Below are 20,141 nucleotides of genomic sequence, written 5' to 3'. Positions count from 1 at the left end.
CACTTTTACCCTGCACATTCTCTGCGAATCTGCACTCCAAATCATGCAGTAAACAAGAAGAATCTTCAGAAATACGGGCGTCTGCAGCCACCATCTCGGCAGGCCCTCACCGCCCGGTCCAAAGTGAGAACTTCAGCTTTTGTTCCTCTTCTCCTCTTTTCTCTCCGCTAGAGCCATGTCGTCGCAGACCATGACGGCGCCAGCAGTGGGCCATCGGCCGCCTGATCCAGGCCACGATACGCCCATGTACGACTATGGTCTCCCACAGAATGACGGCTCTCCCCCGTACGAATCGAGGAGTGACTCCGCAATTCGCGACATGCATAATTCTGCCCCAACTTCCAAGGGCTTGCCCGCCACCCCGATCGGTATCAAGTCGGAACCATCTGAAGATCAGGACTTTCCCATGACCGAGAATCAGAAGGAAATCAATACCCAGTCCGCCGCCGGTGCTTTACTCGCCCAACTCCTTGGAAATCAATCCGCGCCGAACTCTGCTGCGCTAGATCAATTGACCGGACAACAACAGGATCAGAAGGATGGGAGTTTCGAAGAGTTAAATAGTCATCTGATGGGTCAATCCGGCGACTTTACCGCGACCATGGACTCGCGTCAGCAGCAGGATCAAAAGTCAATATCAAGGGGCATGTCCAACGGCGGAAAACCTTCCGTTGATGTGCTCGCGGCCGCCGAAATGGATCCCCAGGAAGAAAACGGCACGGCCCACAGAGTGTCCGACGCAATGGATTTCCTCTCCGATCCCAAGTCGGGCATGGATGAGCCATCTCTTCTGCCCCCTTTCGACTTCGCTTCCGCCCCGAATAACCCGTTCGATGCCCTACAACAGAACGAGCTTATCACTGCTGCGTACCTCTCACAGGGCGCAGACTTGTCGGCTCTGGGATATCAAGGTGGAGCGGCATCAATTGCCGGGTCTGAGCCTCAGATTCAAGCGTTTGCCAAGTTAGAGTTTGACGATGGACATTTCTATGTCAATACCTACTCGTTTATTCTGGGCCGAGATGTCCGCGCTGCGCGCGCTGCCCATCATCGAGAGATCCAGTTTCGGCAGGCCGTGCGAAGCTCTCGAGCGAAGAGCTCAAGTGAAGGCAATGCCTCGCACACGCCCAACCGTTTGAAGCGCGAGGAGAGTGGCCCAATGATGGGCAGTGTGGTGAGCGATCGAGGCGGCATCATGGGTTTCGACCCAGATGTTCCTCCGAATCTTCCCGCAAATGTCGAGCTCAGCCGACGGTCATCAAAATCCTCGTTCGATGGTTCTGGAGCGCCGCTGCACGCGAACCCGGCGCAATTAGAGTCGACTACTGACTACAATGCGCTCGCAATGCAATCATTACAGGATGGTGCTGGAGAGGTCAAGCCTGTTGATACGATAGCTTTGCTCCCATCACCTGACTCCTGTCCTACCATTCCCATTCATCCTCCCTCGACGATCGACGGCAGTGCCGCGGGCCACCGAGGGATCTCTCGCAGACATGTTCGCATTTCTTACAACTTCGATCGCAATCTCTTCGAGATGGAGGTGATGGGTCGCAATGGCGCATTCATTGGAGCTGATTGGCTTTCCCCTGGGCAAATTCGCCCGTTGCATAGCGGTGACTATATCCAGATTGGTGGAGTGCGCATCCGCTTTTTGTTACCAGATGTTCCTATCGGTGAAACTGGAGCGGATCGGATGGAAGAGAAGGTGACAGAAGAAAAGGAGGCACAAGAGTCGATTGATGTCGACGCTGATGTCGATGCTGATGGCGACGCCGACAATGACGCCGATGCCGATGCTGACGCCGATGCTGATGCCGATGCAGATGCTGAGCACGAAATAGACGATATGGACAGGCAAATCAGCGAGAGTCTTGATGGCAAGGAATTCAAAAAGAATTCCAAGAATAGGGACGATTCAAAATCGTTGCCTTCTATTGAAGCGGGTGGGGAGCAGCCGGCTCGCCGCCGTGGACCTGGGCGTCCTCCTAAGGATGGAATCATGTCCAAACGTGAACGGGCCGAACTTGCTCGGGAACAGAAGCTGGCCGCCAAGCGCGAAGCTAACGGAGGTGTCACGCCGCCTCCGCTTGTCAACACCAAGCCTAAGGCTGGAAAGACTGTTTCCAAGGAGCCTTCCCATGCCGAGTCACCTACATCCTCCAAGCCTGCTGAGAAGCGCAAGTACACCAAGAGGAAGAAGGGCGACGGTACCTCAATGGATTATCCTCTACCATCAACCGAAGGTGGCCAATATGCTACAGAACCACGGTCCGAGGAATATGTCAAGCCTCCCCCTGTCAAGAAGCGCAAGCCGTCCCGGTCGCCGTCTCCCAATTATCCTCCCGAGTCTGCTTATACCCCGGAAGATCTGGCGAAGCCTCCTTACAACTATGCTGTGCTCATCTTCGACGCTCTCACTGAGGCTACCATACCGATGACGCTGAAGCAGATCTACCGCGCCTTGAAACTGAAGTATCCCTACTTCCGTTTCAAGTGCGAGACAGAAGGCTGGACATCCAGTGTGCGGCACAATCTCAATGGTAACGGGCATTTGTTTATGCACGCAGAGCGAGATGGGAAGGGATGGTCATGGCAGCTTCGCCCCGGTGCATCTGTTGAGAAGGAGAAAAGAGACGTCCTTCGCCTCCTCCACCTCCGCCTCAACAGCAACAGCAACCTGCACCTCCTCCTCAGACGTACATGTCTCCCTTGACGCATTCTTATCCACCTCCATCGGGGGCTCCTGCTCCTATTCCAAATCACCATCAGCAATTCCAATTCCCGACTATGCCGACCACCAAATTCCATGCGCCATCAGCGACTCCGCAACAGCATACAAGTCCTTATTCTCCAGTCACAGTCGAAGGAAAGGTATATCAACCGGCCCCATCTGCCCCCACTGTGGCCCCTCCTGCGGCTCCTGCTCCGGCCCCTACGCCAGCTCCACCTCCAGCTCCTATTCCCGCTCCTATTTCTGCGCCCACTCCATCTCCCGCACCTACACCTGCACCGGTCCCGGCCGCTGCGTCTTTCCCCATTCCGAGTGCCATTCGCAGCAGCCTCCCGGCCGCCTTCGCTCAAACGATACCTTCGACTTACACCTCCCCCTACGCCAATAATCCTGCTCCACAGGCTCCTCAGCCGCAGTCCCAGACTCCGCAGCCTGGACCAGGCGCACCGGCACAGCATCAATCCCCTTATGCGCCTCAAAAGCCACCTCCTTCTCAACCCCCTCACATGAATGCGCAGCCCCAAACTTTCTCTTCATCCGCTGGGCCATCATATCAACCCCAGCAGCACCAGCAGCACCCGCAGCCAGTCCAGTCGCAACAGCATCAACATCAGCATCCGCCGCAGCATGTGCCCCAGCCGCACCAGCAACCACAGCAGCACCAGCATCAGCAGCACCAGCACCAGCACCAGCATCAGCAGCACCAGCACCAGCACCAGCACCAACGTCCGCCGCCTCAGGCACCACAGGCGCATTCTCAACCGCCGCCTCCGATTCAGCAAAATTCCGCACCTCCCTGTCCGCCAGAGTCATCTTCCTTCACTGAACGCGCGAACAAGGCCATCGACGACTTTGAAGCCGTTCTCATGGAAGATTACGAAGACAAGAACTACATCCGCGAGGTGCTCCGGAGTGCGCGCGCTCGGGTTTTGGGCAATGCCACCGAAAGTTCATTCCCCGGTGGCGAGCCTAAAGACGAAGCAGTTATCATGGACGTGCTGCGCAATTTGGTTGGAAGCTTGAAAGACGAGTAGAAAGTCCTTTCTCTCGTCATGAATCACGACTTATTTTTAACCCGCTCTGGGGCACGGGTCTCGGCGTTTGAGCTTGGTGCAACCCGGCTCTGCTGCCGTGTTCGGGGTTGACGATGGTAACATCTCGAAAAGCGCTCGACCGGGAGGGAAATGGTCCTCCCTGACGATCTTATCGAGTATACGAGTCTTATGTCTTTGTTTGCGTCTGGATTCTCTTTGAATCCTAATGATATCCCTCTGTTCCGGCAGGCTTCTTAGCCCGAGCCAAATTTTTTTTTTGGATTTTCTTTCCCCTTGTGTTTTTGGGCCGCTGGCTTACCTATAGTACTTGAATTGCAAGTACTACCGTGCCAGATGGGGCTTTGTTCATACTCTCTACACTACGTAGGTGTATGATGATGACCACCCTAGTCTTACTTCCCAAAATAGCCCGATCGCGGGCGCATGTCTGGAAAAAATACAAAAGCTGAGCATTATAGAATTACTCAATCCACATTCCATGGATATTACTCTTCCACCCTAGTCTTAGCTTATGCTGTATTCAGGAGCGAGTGCCTCCATCCGTCCCGGTCCGCGGCATAATTGCCACCCCCGCGCCTGAGCGGAGGGGTCTGCCCGGAATATTCCTGAGCGGGGTTCAGAAGACTTCTGCCCCGATTCCCGCACACGTAGGGTCCGTCAGTAGCCGGTGAGACATTCAGGATTTGCCCCGTCACATCACGTAGCTAAAGGCGTGTAATAATGGATGCTAATCTTCCCGATGGCGGTGCTGTTAGCTGCATTTCAATGTCAGGTAGGCAGACGTCCGCGTAATGTGTCTCAAGTATAGGTAGTAGAAGGGGGGGCCTATGGACACAGTTATGTTCGCACTGGTGGCTTAGTGTTTCAGGTGGCCTGTACAACTGGGAACTCTGATTCAGAAACAGCTAGTTCCGTTCTAGAACAGAGTGACGTTCAGGTACTGCCTAGAGAGTAGCTGGCCATCTATGCGGGGTGGCCTTTTTTATGTTTCTCGTTGCCGCCGCGTTGTGACGAGAGGCTTGAATGGGGAATAGCCCAAGCTCGGCTTGGTGCTCGTGAAGAGCGCTCATTCAAGTAAGACGCACGACTGCCTCATATCAGAAGACAATCTTGGGAAGAAGTGGATTGATCTATTACTGATAGATACTTTGTTTTGGGTGTTGTGAGGACGCAGCTTCTCATCGCTCTTTCTCGGGTAGTTCTGGCAGGTCTTGTGTCATACATATAATTGAGGCCCCCTGTCATCTCATGCCGAAACTTTTTATGGCACTAGGGCGGCTGTGCAAAGACATTTTTTTATCCAGTCCAATCCAGATAAATGTTTGCGCAGAGCCCACTCCTTCAAAAACAAGATTGGTAAAGAGGCGGGATGAAGAAGAGAGCCAGTCAAACAAAAGCTCTAGTACGGCCTCAAATTATGCGTGGGGCATTGATTTACAATAATCCAGCCCCGTAATTATATTGCGTCGAAAAGGTCGGAAATCGCTTGAAAATCATTACCTTTGGCCTTTAGTTGGAACGTGCCGGTCTAACGGAGCCTCTTGATGCAGAGACCCCGATCGAGTCCAGAGAGCGAAATCCCTCAAGTTCGCCTTCGAGGACGTCTCCAGCCCTGCCGGGACTATTAGGACTAAAACAGACGTGGTAAAAGCCAGAGTTCCCACGTAGGTCACTGGGTACCGGGACAGCGCCAATGGGATGGGTCACAGCGGGCCGGTGTGCGTTCGACACGGTGTTCGCCCCTCTCTGCGGTCACTGCCCATGCGACATGACGCTATGCAAGTCGCAGGGATCGGTGACTCAGAGGGGCCGTGGCAAAGTCATCGGCCCTTACTTGGTCGCACGGGGTGAGCGTGGGATAATAGATGTTCTATAGTCTCTATAGCGAGGAATGGGGGGCCCTCTTGGTTTCAGAGAATACACCGCCCAACTCCTACAGCAAACCCGTAACTTAGCAACGACGGGAATGTCTAGTGCAACGCTTGGGCCGATGCTGGGTCTGCGGGTCAGTCGTGATCTCATTGGGTTCCTGTCCCAGGAGTATTTTACCGCTGACTCAGGTGGATCTTCCGCCTTTTTTTGCTGCCTTTTTTTATTTTTTTCCCTTGTCCAGTGACACGGGCGTTGCATCACCGGTGGCCATAATGTAGTCCCAGAACATATGGGGGGGTTTGTGTGTGTGTAGATGGCCCCGGGGCATTCTAGGTTGAGAATCAAAGACAATGTAATTAGAGGCAGATGAATAGTCTCATCTTGTCGATGGGGGCAATTAGAACACTTTCGGGTCGACGTCCCCTGGTTTTCCCTTCTGTTTTGGGTGGTTTCTTACCTGCGGCGAAAGAAGAAAATGTGAGTCGAGGCCCGCGTCACGTATTGTCACGGGCCACCTGCTGCCCACACAAGTCCACACTCCCTTTTCACCTCTTCTCTTCTCTCACCTCCCCTTATTCAAACTATCTTCCTCCCCCCCTCCCTTTTTTCTTTCCAACGAGCTTTTCACTAAGTGTCGTTGCTGATCTCACGAGAGTGAGATCTGCCTCTACGCGAGGGAATTTAACCCCCACCCGGTTCTGTACTTTTTTTGTCGCCCGGTCTCTTTCGACGCGTGTGTCCGATCGAAAATTTGCCGAACAACGCTCTCGCCTGGAAACTCTCTCGACTGTCATTGAGGAAAGGAACCGATTTTCTCCGCGAAAAACGACCATCTGTTTGGACATTCCTTCACTCTCATTTTCACACGGACTATTCGGTACAAATCTCCCCTCGATGTCATTCAACTAGAGACGTTCAATACGACCAATTCCGAGCGACGCGCTTTCTGAGCAGCGCTCTCCTATCCCCAGGATCAGGACGTGGTGGAGTAGTAGACGGTTCGTCTCATACTGTCGGGCTCAAGTTAACTTGGCAGCTGACTTACGTCTGTAGCACTTGATCGTCTACCTCCCCCTCCTGAACTGGTACTCCCCTCCCCTTACTGAGATGCCGTCTTTCTTCGCTCCAGGCCACGGCCTGCCCCCCTACTCCCCCTCACGTCAACAGCGGTGGTCGGCTGGATGAACCTACCTTCTATCCTATCAACCACGCAGCGTTCCCGCCTCGCTACCACCAAAACGGCTGCGAGTTCATTGAACAGTTTTCGCAGTCCATGTGTTACGCGAAGCCAAACTCGATGAACCTGCACCCGGTGTCGGCGCACGCAATGCACTCCGCTCGGGAAATGCACCACATGGGCCAGCCAATGTATGGTCCGATGACAACTACCTTGCCCCCCATTCGGAGCAACATTCAACTACCGCCTATGGATAGCGCCATCCCCCAGCAATACCGTCGCCAGGAAATCCCCCCCGATGCAGCAAGAACAGCCTCGCAAGGAGGAGAAAGCTACTGGAGGCGTCGCCGCCCATCTGGATTACGAGATGGACCGCATGTCCGACTTCGTGGCGGAAATGACCCAGGGAATGTATGAGCTATACAACACCAAGATCACCCTAGCAGATATTGACATCGCGCGAAGCATCTCCCCAGGATCTTCGGTCCCCCCCACAGTTCCGGAAATACGTCTACCAGATTTTGTCTTCGACTCGACTGCCTAGTTCGACCATTCTTCTGGGCCTATTTTACCTGTCCTGCCGCATGCGCATGCTGTCTGCCCAGCGGGTCTTCCAGACCGGCAGTGGCCAGATTTACCGTATGCTGACAGTTGCTCTTTTGCTAGGAAGCAAGTTTCTGGATGACAATACCTTCCAGAACAAGTCTTGGGCAGAAGTGAGCAACATCCCTGTGTCCGAGCTAAACAAGATGGAGTTGGAGTGGCTCTTCGCCTTCGACTGGAAGATTCACGACCGCATCTACGACCAGCAGGATGGTTTTGCCTCGTGGCGCCGACACTGGGAGACTTGGCGGACCAAGGCCAATGTCCGGGCTCAGCAAGAGTCTCGCCAGACTCTGAAGCCCCTCGACACTAACCTCGTTCGACACCAGGCCGTCTCTAAGCCTCTCATGTCCCCCGAAGGCCCTATTCCACCCCAATACCAGCGCAGTTCTCAAGTCGAGAGCTCCTGGCTCAACCCCACTGCCTCTGAGTACTCTCCTCCGTCCGCTCCCAACAGCGGTCCTAACACGCCGGACTATTACCCGGTTGGTTCTTGGGCATACTCGAATCCTCCGCCGCCCTACTCCCGAGCCTGGATTCCACCTCCTCAATACTTGGCTCCCTCCGTGTCCCGCTCGCAGCCTCCGTCTTACCACCACACTCCGGCGTACAGTCTCCCATTCGCTCAGAGTGCTTGGACTGGTCACGGCTCATCGTGTGGCTGCATGTACTGTGCCAAGCATATGGAGCATTACATGTGCAACAGCGCCTTCCCGGCACTGCAGCCTATCGTTGCAGGCTGAATATTGCATTGATTCCACAGCCTTGATTCCATTTTCTGCTGATTTGATGACTTACGGATGGATTCGACCACTCTTTCATTGGCCACGCGCGCGGCACTACGGCTGTTCGTTCCACCTTATTTTTGCGACTTTTAGAATTCTTTTCCTTTGACGGTTGGGTGACATTGCATGGGTTCTTTACTTCACTTCGACGATACTGTCCTTCTTGTCTTTCTGATCTGCTTCGACGTTCACGCCCTGAGATTTCTTCTTTCTTGACTCGCTGGCCTTTCTTAACAAGTTTTGCAATCGGCACTCCGCGTCACCCCTGAAAAAAAAGTACAATTTTTCCTGCGATCTGCTGGTTCGTGTCGGCTAAGCGAAAATCTCCCAAAAACACCAAAAAAAGAGGAAAAAACGCTCCCGCGGCCACATTGGCACGTCCCGGCTACCTTTGCAATCATCCGCACTGCGACTGATTGGAATATTTCGAATTTTCGAAGGCCGGGACCGCAGTCACGACGATCACGAATACCTTAAAATCTGACCTTGTTTATTACCCATGATCATTCGGTTCATATCGGCTCATCTCTTTCTACCATGCCTGGCATTACAGTCCGGCATGATTACCTATAGATTGCTCCTGTTCCTTTTTTTTTTTCCCTCCTTTTTCCCTCTCTGCCTTTCTGCTTGTCCCTTCCATCTCGGTACATTATTCCCATTCCTCGCGCTACAATCAGTTGCTTGGCGTTAATACTTTTCTCCAACTCTCAACTTCAACTTCAAATTCGCTTTTCAGTCCTTCTTTCTGAGCTTTCGATTCGTCAACAACTTGACTCTGATTCTCAAATTCTGAATTTACAACCCCGGTCTCCTTTCGGCTTGGATCTCTGAATATTTGGGTTACTGAACCACTACGGAGTACCCCCGAAGGAACCACACGATATTCCTTTCCCGGGCTGGACGGTGTTCGGATATTAGGACGGATGTTTCTCTTGGATTCTTGTGGAGCTGCATCATCCTCATTCCTCATCGATCCTACTCTGGGAAACACGCCAGCTTCATTGACTGGTCTTTATGTAGTCTATAAGTTTCTCTTTCCACTTTTCACTTCTATTGTGCCTGCCCCGTCGCATTTACCTGTTGCGTCTTTGGGTTGCTGCTTTCATGCCTGAAATGGTTGTTGGTGGCTATGGCTTTTGTTTTGAACTGCGAAGACGATACATTCTAGCACCAATTGACAAACTATTGTCTTTGTCATTAATGTCTCGTAGTACCTAGTATTTCAATTCTTGAAACAGATAGATCGGTGCTTTGCCAAGAAGCCGAGGTACATCTATTGTTCCCTGAATGTACGAGGCTTGGTAGAGAAATAACGCGTTGATACTATGAACCTTCTTCCCGGTCCATGGCAGATCTTATATAGGTACTTCAATTTCTTCCGTGTGAATGTAAACGCAGTCGTTCATGGTCGTCACAGTCGTAACCGTTCGCTTATAGTTTATCCTGTATCCATATTCCACGGAGACCCAGTATAACCATAGCAGTCTATCGTGGAGATGTTGCATCAATGCATCAATGGTAGATCTTTGAAAATGATGACACCATGCATCGGCTCCCCTCAATACACACTACCGCGAACACTCTGGTCCTCCTCCTGTTGCGCCTCCAAAGATCCATTCTCTTCTTGCCGGAAGCCGTGCGTCTCTGGCAGCTCGGGTGTCGTTGCACCGGATCGAGTAGATATGTCATCACCATCACCGAGGATGTTGGCCATCCTGTGCGGAGGCTGCGAGGTCGATGAGGCATTCCGGTGGTGGGTATGCGTGTGGCCCGGGTGGTGGTGGTGATGGTGGTGATGGTGGTGCGCGCGTGAACGCTTCGTATCTTTAGCGCTTAACTCGTCGTCACCATCATCCTCAAGGTCCTGAGACGGCGGGAAAGAGTGCGAGACTGACGAGACTGACGAGACTGGCGAATGTTTAACGATGGCTGACCGGGCAGCATGGTGGTCGTGGCCGTCGCCTTCGTCGTCGGATGGCGCGAGGCTGTTGGCGCCGCTCATGGAGCCGCCTCCATCGCGCCCGCCTGAGATGCAGGAGAGCTAGCTTAAAGATATTATTGGATGATGTTGATGGGAAATGCAACAGGTGGTCTTCGCTATCTCGGTGCATGCCTAGGGGAGGCCGTCTTGGGTGGTTGTCAGATTGGTTCTCGGGGCTAGACTCGCGAATGGCCCGTTCTCTAGCAGCTTCCTCGTCGTCTACCGGGAGTAGATTGTTGGACGTGGGTGACTCCTTCTGGGGCGCACAGTCATTTGAGAATGTAAAAGATCCGTCGAATGTGTCAGACTGAGTCGAGGCGTGCTTGAGAGGTGACGGATGGTCCGGTGCGTTCTCATCCACTGACTTTTGACGCATCGAGTCCACTACTCTCGCTCGCAGAGATCGCTTGCCGTCTCCAGCCAAGCCGTGAGTACATCCATCAGGGCAGCCACCCCATTTCCGACGGACAGGGATATGGTCTGTAGACAATGGTTGAGCAGACTCCAAGCCCTTTATAGCGCGTTCACGTTCTTTTTCAGCGTCCCTCTCCTTTTTCAGATCGGACCACGTACGTAGCTTATTCTGAAGCGTGTATTTGCCGTTGTCTTGGTTATGGGTCATAATCACAAACTCGCAGTGGTTGATGTTGCGCAGGTCTTCAAAGTATTCCACGCTCCAGTGATACCACTTCATTAAGAACACCCGAGTCATTAAACCGTGAGTTACCAGGACGCAAACACTGGCCATGTCTTCTTCACCAAATAATCGCCACAGAGACTCGTTGAAGCCGCTTACTCTGTCATATGCATCTGCTGCGGACTCACCGTTGGGAATGCGGTAGAAGAAGTGACCATAGTCTGCTCGTTCCATCCACATCCTTTCCATCTCAGAGGAACATGGCTGGAAGTTGCCAAAGTCTTGCTCTCGAAGTCGTGGCTCCTCGTACACCTTGATAGCATGCCTCTGGAACGGGGAGGGAGCGGGCGAATCGGAGGTCAAGGAGCTGAGCATGCCCTCAGCGGTCTCTCTCGCCCGGCGATAAGGAGACGTGAAGAAGTGCAAAGTATCATCGGGACGTAGGAGATCACGCAGCCGGCGTCCAGCCTCCTGAGCTTGGCGATGTCCCTCGGGTGTGAGTTTCACTCGGTGATCGGGGGTGGTTTGGTGGATATCGCGGTTCTTGTTGCCTTCGGACTGGGCGTGACGGACCAGAATAATCATCTAGAGCCATGAATCGATCAGTCTACATGCCCGCATGTTCTCAAATAGCACGACTTACCCGTGGTTTCCCCATGGCTGCAGAGGTATGCGGAACTGCACTAGAGATGCGGGGGAGGGGTCAAGACGAAGTAGCGGCACGGTCCAACTTGACAGATCCAAAATTCAAGTCAGCAAAGAATGCGACAAAGCCCATCTATGACAGATCGGACGTTGTTTCAAGGTGGAAAAAAGGAACGAAGGGAAACCGGAGGATGCGCAAACCTGCCGCACGGACCACGGGGACTTGCTCCATTCAGCGCCTGCGCTTTACGCAACTCCAACTTCATCCATCATGGCCGACTCGCTGTTGGAGCTGCTGGCTCCGCACTTGGATACACCACTGACTCCGGATGCGACAACTACACAATATTTCAATCGCTTGTCGACCCTGTCTCTGCAAACGCTCCAGGACACCGAACCCCAGTCCCTAGCACAATCCTCCAACTCGACTCTTCTTTCCCTCCAGGCCCTGTCCAACCGCTCACACCGCACCTTTATTTCCTCCGCCTATCATTTGTCCTCACTGCGCACCTCTATCCCGCAATTAAGTCGCGAGGCCCAACAGTTGCGTGATGCCCTTCCGAAACTCGACGAGGAGGCTGTTGGCTTCTCCACCAAATACAGCAAGATCACTGATAACCCTGCCATGGAACGGCGAAAGAAGGCCATGCAGTTAGCGCGAAATGTCGACAGACTATCTGATATCCTAGAATTGCCGACTTTGCTGTCCACTGCCGTCTCGGCCGCGTCCGCCAACTCCGGCGCCGGCGCAGCCTCTACCACGTATGCTTCCGCCCTCGACCTCCACGCGCACATTAAACGACTTCAGACATTATATCCCGAATCGCCATTAATTCAAGATGTGGTCGCCCAGGCAGAGGATGCAATGAAAGACATGACAACCAACTTGATTGCGGGGCTTCGGGCGCAGAATCTCCGATTAGCAGCTGGTATGCGCACTGTGGGCTGGCTGCGACGAGTGGCTCCGGACCTGGAGACTCTTCAGAGCGAGGGGGCTGTTGGTACAGGAGAAGGAGCGCTGGGCGCCATCTTTCTGATCTGTCGCCTGGCCCACCTGGTCTCGACCCTGGAGGCTCTGGACCCGCTTCGGGAACTTGCAGACCAAGAATCCGAAAGAAGAATGAATAGCAAGGATAAATCCGAGAACTGGTCAGATGGTCAGCAAACTGATCGTTATTTGAAACGATACATCGAGATCTTCCGAGAGCAGAGCTTCGCTATCGTCTCGCTTTACAAGAACATCTTCAGCTCCGAACAGTCTGACTCGGAGCCAGCAGTATCAGGCCTCCGGGCTGCGGACCAAGCACGATCACAGTCAAGTCGGCCAGACGACCCCTTACAACATCTCCCCTCAGCTCTCGCCACATTCCCACTGCATCTGGTGCAACTACTTACCGATACAATGCGGATGTATCTTCCTAATGTCCGGGATCGCAGCTCACGAGAGTCTCTGCTTACGCAGCTTCTGTACTGTGCGGCTAGCCTAGGGCGCCTTGGGGGCGACTTTGGAATGATTCTGACCGAGCTAAGCGGGGAGGAGATCACCTACGAGTGGGAGGAAGTGATGCGCAAGCACCGGGCGCTGGCAGGGCGGCTGGAGCAACTGACCAGCCGAGTCTCCGTGCATTAGGCTTGGAGCCTTGAAGACTTCGTATAAAAATCCAAATTCTACACAGACATCAATACCATCTACCCAGATACCCAGATACCCAGAAATTATTTAGAAAGATCAATAATAGACTTTGAACGAAACCGCCGAACTCGATCGCCAGGAAGCGTTTAGCAAAAAGGTCCGGGCGGGTCTCCGCCTTCCCCGGGGTTGCGCGTGTCACCTCTTTCATCTTGACTTCACTTCGTTCACTCGTTTCATTCCTCCCGTTTTTGAATTGAGACCGACTCCTTAATCTCATTTCGGTTCTCACCAGTTCATCGCGGAACCATGGCCGCTCCCACCATGTCCACCATGATCGACCCGACCAAACCGGCCGAGTACCCCATCGTGTTGGGTGAAAGGCTAGCCAATACGGACCAGAGTCGTCTGATCAATGTCAACTACAATTATAAGACAAAAGCCGCGACACCACAGCAACGCTCGACCATCTCCCGTTCCTCCCAGTCCAGCGATCTCTACGACCTCTCGGTCACCGATAAGCCTCCCAGCGCCGATCATACGTTGACCTATTTATACAAGGGCAGCGAGGACCCGGCGGCCGAGCGCAATCTGGTGCTGGTTTTTGATCCAGACCGAAAAGTCTTCGTTCTTGAGCCCGTGTCGACCAAGCTTAACTTCAATCTACGGTCGGCCCCGGGCAAGTCGGAAAAGCAGGTCCTGGAACAATACGAACAGCTACGGATAGTAGAGGGGGAGGAACACACAACATCTGGGGATGACCGTAACACTGTCACCACCAGCGAGGATGAGGGTCCGGCCGATGAGAGTAACCCTTATGACTTCCGACACTTCCTCCCTAAGCAGGGTGCAGAGAACATCAATCCGGCCTCGGGCCACTCGACGCCGGAGCCTGTCAGCACAAGCCGGGCCAACACGCCTCTTATGACGGCAATCAAACCGGTTGCCAAACCCATGCCTAGGCCTAAGAAACAGGCGAATCCGCTTCGAGAGACGAAACGTCCAGCGAAGCCACCGGCGAGTCCCAACCCACCCACACAGGCGGAGCCGCCCGCCCAGCAATCCACTCGCGCAGACCCACCTGAGCCTGCATATCATCGTGATTCCATTTCAGATGCTGGCACAGCTTCACAGCAGAGTGTACACTCTCCTGACTCAAATATCATTGTTGATGGAGATCTGATCATCGACATGGGCTCGCCGCCACCAGCACGCGCATTCAAAGTCGATGCGTCATTTTTCTCCTCCAACAATACACCGAGCGATGACCCAGAGGATGACGGCGACGGCCACGAGGAAATGGGAGACTTCCGACTCCCATCTCCAGCGGGACAAACCAAACCTACGTCGGCACCCGCCACTGCCCCGGATGGAGATGATATGGACGACGAAGATCTACTTGCAGCAGAAATGGAAGCCGCCTTCGAAGAAAGTGCCCGAGAAGAAGAGGCGCGCAGCCAGCAATACAGTCACGCCGCCTCGCGGTATAATGTGGCCAGTGACGACGAGAGCGAGGTCAGTGAGGAGGAGTAAGATAATCATTTCTATGTTTTCCATTTTGCATACCATCAGCGTGGCGCCAGGGGGCAGGATCAAGATACCAAGCTCAGCACTGTCAGTTCGCCGTGTGCGTTCTTTATTTACGTCGTTTCATATACCCATGTCCAAGGATTTACTTCATCCGCGGAGCCCGATCTTGCATCCTACCGGACAGCATCTTTGGACAAGACTCAATACCACATAATGCCAGGCTCGATACTCGCTACCATTGATTTCCCTTTGATGTCCCTCTTAAAGCTCGAACTTCGTTTCAGCTTCACCATAGAGCGCCACCTTAGCAGATTTAGCAATCTGCAGCTTGGCTATATCTGTACCCTTCAAGAACCTCGAAGCTTTTCTCCTCAAACCCATCATTATTCCCTGCTTCTCCGTCATCTTCTGCTGAGGCTCGGCGATCAGCCTCGTCTTAATCTCAGGTACCTTCGTCCGGAGGAATCCTCATCAACTCTAGCTTGTTAGCCACATGAGAATCCCAATTCAACGTACATCCACACGCACACAAGAACACAGACAGCACAGCCCGGCTCTCCTTAGTATACAAGCCCACCACTTACACCAATTTTGTTCCTCGAGTACCTCCAGGGCATCCGATAGAACATACTGCTCAATCGCCATGTTCATGATTTCTGCCGCAATCTCGTCAGAGAAGTACTACCGACCTAGGAAAAAAGGGCCGATTGACCGATACGAGTCGTTTTCTCGTAAACAGTTTTTTACCCGTTGATGTCCATGGGACTATGAAGTAGCAGATCTTGCACAAAGACAAGTGTATTATTGGCGAAGGAAGGATGGGTTTTGGCTATCCAGTCCAGATAGCCAGACGAGTTCCAGACATGACCCCAATTTCTGAGCCTTTCGATAAATATGCACAATGCGCCAGGATCATCACTTGAAGTCAATGAGGCATCGCTCTTTGATCGCGCCATAATCGTAGTCTCACGGTCGTTCTGATCGTGTAGTAGGTATAATCTCTTGTACTTTTGAACCCTTTCGACATGGTGGACAGACTCGCTGAGCAGCCAAAACTTAATGTTTGCGGGATTACCGCGGTTGAAGAGTAAGTTTCTGAAATGTTTGAATGAGATGATTGATCCCATCTCGGCCAGATTTTGCTTCTTGAAGTAGGGCTTGGTGTCGATTGTCTCGTTGAACGAGAATTTTGCGTCGTTTTTGATCGTCATTGGTAACCGTCTCGGGTGATCTTTGGGAAGGTGGTGCTGGGGGCTAGCGATAATCTGCCCCCTGCGATCTGAGATCTAGAGAGTGTCCGTGTTGAAAATTGGATTGCTTGAAGAGTAGTCAACACTCCTTCAAATCTAGGTTGATCCAACAGTTCCATGGTTCACAATCTTGACTGAAGTGGTGAAGACTCAACATGAATCATTGCCCAAGTTGGATGCACTATTTTTTCAAAGGTAGCAACCATTAAGAAATGATCATCCAGTCACTGACCCTTCGCTTTCTTCACCTTTGACCAGTTCGTCAGCGTATACTTCGGGGGTTCATTGTTCCGCTGAGAGAGTTTTTCCGGCAGCAGCTCACTTCGCGTTCGACCTCACGTTCGCCAGAAACATATTGACGTCAAACCTGGACTCGGCTCTGGTCGGTAGTTTGCACGCATCCGCTTACTCCAACTTCCTTGGTCCAGCTCCACGTCATATTCCCGGAGATCTTGGATATGCGATGAGAAGCTCGGTGAATTGGCCAGGAAGTGTACACCTGCGAAACGAATCATAGATCCGATCACTACGCGCGCAGGTGCGCTCTCACTCTGTCCTGCCCATACAAACCAGACCTTTGCCGGCCTTGCGCGACCTGTACTCGAAGCTTTCCTCCTACGTCTCACCCCCACGCACATCCGCCATTCGCATTTCCATTTCGCCCTTCCAATGGAGTTCTCGGCGTCTCCCGCGCCAAGAAAGCGTCGAATCCCCGGCCTCCCTAACCCGGTGGTTGCAACCGCGCAGCAGAAATGGCTTTTCACAGCGGAAGAACTCGAGCGCACGCCATCGCGTATTGATGGCATCACCCGCGAGAAGGAAGATTACATCAGGCACCGCGCAGTGGAATTTATTTGGCAGGTCAGCATGATGCTGAAGATGCCACCACAGACCTCCATGACCGCTACTGTCTTCATGCACCGCTTTCTGATGCGATACTCGTTGATCGGAAGTGACCCAGATCCGGAGAAAGCTCGCGATTTGATGCATCCTAAGGTGATTGCGGCCGTGGCTCTGTTCGTCGCGTTCAAGGTGGACGAGACCATGCGCCGTATGAAAGACTTTGTCGTGGCATGCTGCAGAGTCGCGATGAAGAAGCCTGATATGGTGGTTGATGAACAATCCAAGGAATATTGGAGGTGGCGCGACCTCATCCTCCAAAACGAGAGCATCATGCTAGAGTACATGTGCTTCGATCTGCAGCTTGAGTCACCATATAGAATTCTGTGGGATTACTCTCAGTTCTTAAATGTCGGAGATAATCGACCGCTTCGCCATGCAGCCTACGCCTTCCTCAACGACTCTACGTATACTGTGCTCTGCTTGGAGTTCCAGCCTCGTGTTATCTCTGCAGCGGCTCTTTATGCTGCAGCTCGCTACTGCAAGGTCGCGTTCCCGGATGATTCTCAGGGGAGGCCATGGTGGGAGCAAATCGACGTCAAAGTCGAAGACCTAATTCGCGCCTGCAAAATGATCGTCAAGATCTATGAGCGTGTCCAGATGAACCTGAGCAAGAACTTCCCAGCTTTCTCGCTTTCTGACACAGAACCCAATGATCCAACACGCATCTTCCACACAGATCCTACTACCTGGAAGCCTGCAGAAACAGTAACGACCCCATCTCTCAACACGCCAGGCTCTGATTACGGCATCTCCAACGGGCGAAAACGCTCTCGCGAGCCAGAATCTCAAGCCTGTGAAAACAACCACCCCACTCCCTCATCGCATCCTCCCTCGACTCTAAACGGAGGTCGTTCTCCAAAGCGGCAACGAACCGTCTCACCCTCGACCGCGGGACCTTCGACACAGTCTCCCGCGCCTCGCCCTCGCATCCCACTTCGTGCAATGGAGTTGAAGCCCGAAGATAGCGCCAGCCAGAGTCGCCGCGCACCAGCATCACTTCCTCGGGAAGAAACCAGCGCCGAAGAAGGCGAAGTCTCTGATAGCAAATCACCCGAGGCGAATGCTACTGATGCTGCCAACCTACCCCAAGCAAGTGATGACGGGGGAGGCAGCGAAGAGGGCGAGATCTGAGCTAGAGTAAAAGTATGAAGTCCATGTAGCGGGTGGACTGAAAGTGTACATCAATGACTATCTATGACAGAATCAATGACAAAGAATCAGAACTATATGCTTCCATGTATTTGGGTCGTATGCGCTAACGAAAATATAATGTAAACTGTGTCTAGAAATAAGCGAGTAAACCTTGTGAACTCCCAAAATCACCAACAAAATATGATAGATGACTGATGACATGAGCGAGTAAAGCGACAGCAAAAAACCCAAAAGCCCGCCTTCCATAAGCTAGTATGCTCCCATGGTAGCGCCAAGTCCATGATCCAGCAAGCTGCTCGACGCCACGAAGCTGAATCCACCAAATGGATTCGAGCCAGCATCCGCGGACAGGCCACGCGCATGTCGAGATGAAGGCGAAGGGCCCGTGTAGAGATCATCAAGACCAGCCAGAGTAGGGCTAAGGGGCAGATGGGTGAAATCATCGGAGAAGTTCTCGGCGAGCGCCGGGTCAGTGACGATAGGTTTGATCGGGGGATCAATCTCGCGGCGCTCGAGGGCAGCCCAGTCAATCTTACGGAAGAAACGATGCTTCTTGATGGTCTGTAGATCCTTGGCCATGTGGTAGCCAAGACGTTTGGTGGGGTCCTTCCGCAGCAGGCGGATGAGCAGGTCTTTGGCGTCGGGGCCAAGGAAGTAGGGCAGGACGAGTTTTTGCTTGACAATTTTCTCTTGGAGTTTGGTGTGGTTGTTTGCGCGGAAAGGCGGCGAGCCTGTGAGGAGGTCGTAACCCAGAGCGCCGAGGGACCACCAGTCACAGGCTTTGCCATAAGGCTTGCCTTGAACGACTTCGGGTGCCATGTATTCGATTGTGCCAAGGGAAGAGTTACAGCGGTCGTCGTCGTTGACTGCGATCTTGCTGAGACCGAAGTCGGTGAGCAACAAGTGGCCCTGTGTGTCCAGAAGACAGTTCTCGGGCTTGAGGTCGCGGTACAGAACGCCGACATTTTGGTGCAGATGTTCCAGCGCAAGAACCATTTCGGCCATGTAGAAGGCTGCGGTATCTTCTTCGAACATGCGTTCCATCGCAAGATGGGTGAATAGTTCGCCACCCTGAGCATACTCTAGAATGAGGTACAGCTTTTCATGGTCTTGAAAGGCATAGAAAAGCTTCACAACGAATGGGTGGCGATTGACACTCTCCAAAACCATGCGCTCTGTCTTGGTCTGTTCCACGAGCTTCTTGTGAACGGTAAGAGACGCTTTGCGGAACTGCTTTTGCGCGTACAGTTTGCCCGTCATCACATGGCGGACCAATAGTACGGTGCCAAAAGAGCCCTTGCCCAGACAGAGAAGAGGCTCAAAGTCGTCTGCAGTCATCTTGCGGCAGAGCTGGCTTCGTATATCCATGTCATTGGTAAAGGCTACCGGGCTTGTACCATCGGATCCTTCTGTCGCGACATCCGCGCTAACGAAATCTTGATCCAATGTAACTTCATAGCTCGTCAGAACTTCTGTTTGGTCGCTATCGGATTGAACACTCGCATTGCTGGGAGTCTCCGAGCATAGTCCGCTGCTACCCGCGGAGGGTCTACCCGCAAGACTGAGCGAATCAAGCTGGAGCTTCAATGCGCTCACCCCATGACCCGTGACGGGCAGCGCCAGTGGGCTTCCTCCAAGAGAGGTGGTAGGTCGCGAATCCGGCGCACGGGAGCTAGTAATGGAAAAGTCCGAGTCCTCATCAGCCGAGGCTAAGGGTGTAAAGCCGCGCACGGTGGAAAGAGCCGGGTCTGCCTGATGAGCCTTCTTCTTTTTCTTCCGACGCTGCTTGCCCGCCAGCAGGTCCGGGTGGAATGCTGGAAGTTGCATCGCGTTCTCTTCACTGGGCGCGTAATTGGCCATCTGATTGCGCGGCGAAAGTCGCTCACCCATGTGGACGTCCAGGGCACGTTGATTGGTCGGGATTTCGACAGAGGCCTGCGCGCTGTCGGCTTGCAGGGTGAAGACGTCTCCTACGGAGAGATCATCATGCGGTACCTGGGAAGACATGATGCGCTAATTGCACGCTTGTAGTCCTGGGTTTTTCAAGAGCCGAAGTCGAAAAGTCACCCTCAAAGTGATGGTTTTAGAATCGACCTGGCGAGTCGGGTACCGGTGGACAATTGGTCGCAGACGGTGGGTTTAAATGGCAAGTATGTACTCAAGAAACCTGTATGGCAGCCGCTATAC

At 53.0% G+C, this 20,141-nt stretch overlaps 11 protein-coding genes across 11 annotated transcripts; 7 read left to right on the top strand and 4 right to left on the bottom strand.

The window, feature by feature from the left end:
- Positions 1–175: 175 nt before the first annotated feature.
- On the top strand, positions 176–2,716 carry N7477_000255 (forkhead box transcription factor; the record flags this gene model as incomplete). The annotated part of the gene is made up of 1 exon (XM_056961918.1): positions 176–2,716. The coding sequence occupies one exon, from the start codon at positions 176–178 to the stop codon at positions 2,714–2,716; it is 2,541 nt and encodes an 846-aa protein (XP_056826921.1).
- Positions 2,717–2,790: 74 nt separating this feature from the next.
- On the top strand, positions 2,791–3,768 carry N7477_000254 (Winged helix-turn-helix transcription repressor DNA-binding; the record flags this gene model as incomplete). Its single annotated transcript, XM_056961917.1, has 1 exon — positions 2,791–3,768. The coding sequence occupies one exon, from the start codon at positions 2,791–2,793 to the stop codon at positions 3,766–3,768; it is 978 nt and encodes a 325-aa protein (XP_056826920.1).
- A 3,368-nt stretch (positions 3,769–7,136) lies between these two features.
- Positions 7,137–7,382, top strand: N7477_000253 (uncharacterized protein; the record flags this gene model as incomplete). The annotated part of the gene is made up of 1 exon (XM_056961916.1): positions 7,137–7,382. One exon carries the CDS (start codon positions 7,137–7,139, stop codon positions 7,380–7,382), a length of 246 nt encoding a protein of 81 aa, XP_056826919.1.
- Positions 7,383–7,422: 40 nt separating this feature from the next.
- N7477_000252 (uncharacterized protein) lies at positions 7,423–8,184 on the top strand (the record flags this gene model as incomplete). Its single annotated transcript, XM_056961915.1, has 1 exon — positions 7,423–8,184. The coding sequence occupies one exon, from the start codon at positions 7,423–7,425 to the stop codon at positions 8,182–8,184; it is 762 nt and encodes a 253-aa protein (XP_056826918.1).
- A 1,600-nt stretch (positions 8,185–9,784) lies between these two features.
- On the bottom strand, positions 9,785–11,502 carry N7477_000251 (acid phosphatase DET1; the record flags this gene model as incomplete). Its single annotated transcript, XM_056961914.1, has 3 exons — positions 9,785–10,267; positions 10,431–11,429; positions 11,488–11,502. The coding sequence occupies 3 exons, from the start codon at positions 11,500–11,502 to the stop codon at positions 9,785–9,787; spliced, it is 1,497 nt and encodes a 498-aa protein (XP_056826917.1).
- A 258-nt stretch (positions 11,503–11,760) lies between these two features.
- On the top strand, positions 11,761–13,119 carry N7477_000250 (Dor1-like family protein; the record flags this gene model as incomplete). The annotated part of the gene is made up of 1 exon (XM_056961913.1): positions 11,761–13,119. The coding sequence occupies one exon, from the start codon at positions 11,761–11,763 to the stop codon at positions 13,117–13,119; it is 1,359 nt and encodes a 452-aa protein (XP_056826916.1).
- Positions 13,120–13,428: 309 nt separating this feature from the next.
- Positions 13,429–14,652, top strand: N7477_000249 (ELL-associated factor; the record flags this gene model as incomplete). The annotated part of the gene is made up of 1 exon (XM_056961912.1): positions 13,429–14,652. One exon carries the CDS (start codon positions 13,429–13,431, stop codon positions 14,650–14,652), a length of 1,224 nt encoding a protein of 407 aa, XP_056826915.1.
- Positions 14,653–14,910: 258 nt separating this feature from the next.
- N7477_000248 (uncharacterized protein) lies at positions 14,911–15,294 on the bottom strand (the record flags this gene model as incomplete). Its single annotated transcript, XM_056961911.1, has 2 exons — positions 14,911–15,099; positions 15,256–15,294. 2 exons carry the CDS (start codon positions 15,292–15,294, stop codon positions 14,911–14,913), a joined length of 228 nt encoding a protein of 75 aa, XP_056826914.1.
- A 98-nt stretch (positions 15,295–15,392) lies between these two features.
- Positions 15,393–15,860, bottom strand: N7477_000247 (uncharacterized protein; the record flags this gene model as incomplete). The annotated part of the gene is made up of 1 exon (XM_056961910.1): positions 15,393–15,860. The coding sequence occupies one exon, from the start codon at positions 15,858–15,860 to the stop codon at positions 15,393–15,395; it is 468 nt and encodes a 155-aa protein (XP_056826913.1).
- Positions 15,861–16,568: 708 nt separating this feature from the next.
- Positions 16,569–17,933, top strand: N7477_000246 (uncharacterized protein; the record flags this gene model as incomplete). Its single annotated transcript, XM_056961909.1, has 1 exon — positions 16,569–17,933. The coding sequence occupies one exon, from the start codon at positions 16,569–16,571 to the stop codon at positions 17,931–17,933; it is 1,365 nt and encodes a 454-aa protein (XP_056826912.1).
- Positions 17,934–18,203: 270 nt separating this feature from the next.
- N7477_000245 (AGC family serine/threonine-protein kinase) lies at positions 18,204–19,961 on the bottom strand (the record flags this gene model as incomplete). Its single annotated transcript, XM_056961908.1, has 1 exon — positions 18,204–19,961. One exon carries the CDS (start codon positions 19,959–19,961, stop codon positions 18,204–18,206), a length of 1,758 nt encoding a protein of 585 aa, XP_056826911.1.
- Positions 19,962–20,141: the final 180 nt, after the last annotated feature.

This window comes from Penicillium maclennaniae (assembly GCF_028827695.1).
Source record: "Penicillium maclennaniae strain IBT 15551 chromosome Unknown utg000001l:1.0-3280838.0:1.0-3283122.0, whole genome shotgun sequence".
Classification (NCBI taxonomy): Eukaryota; Fungi; Ascomycota; class Eurotiomycetes; order Eurotiales; family Aspergillaceae; genus Penicillium; species Penicillium maclennaniae.
Note: the sequence above shows the minus strand (reverse complement) of the source record. Positions and strands in the feature narration are given on the sequence as shown.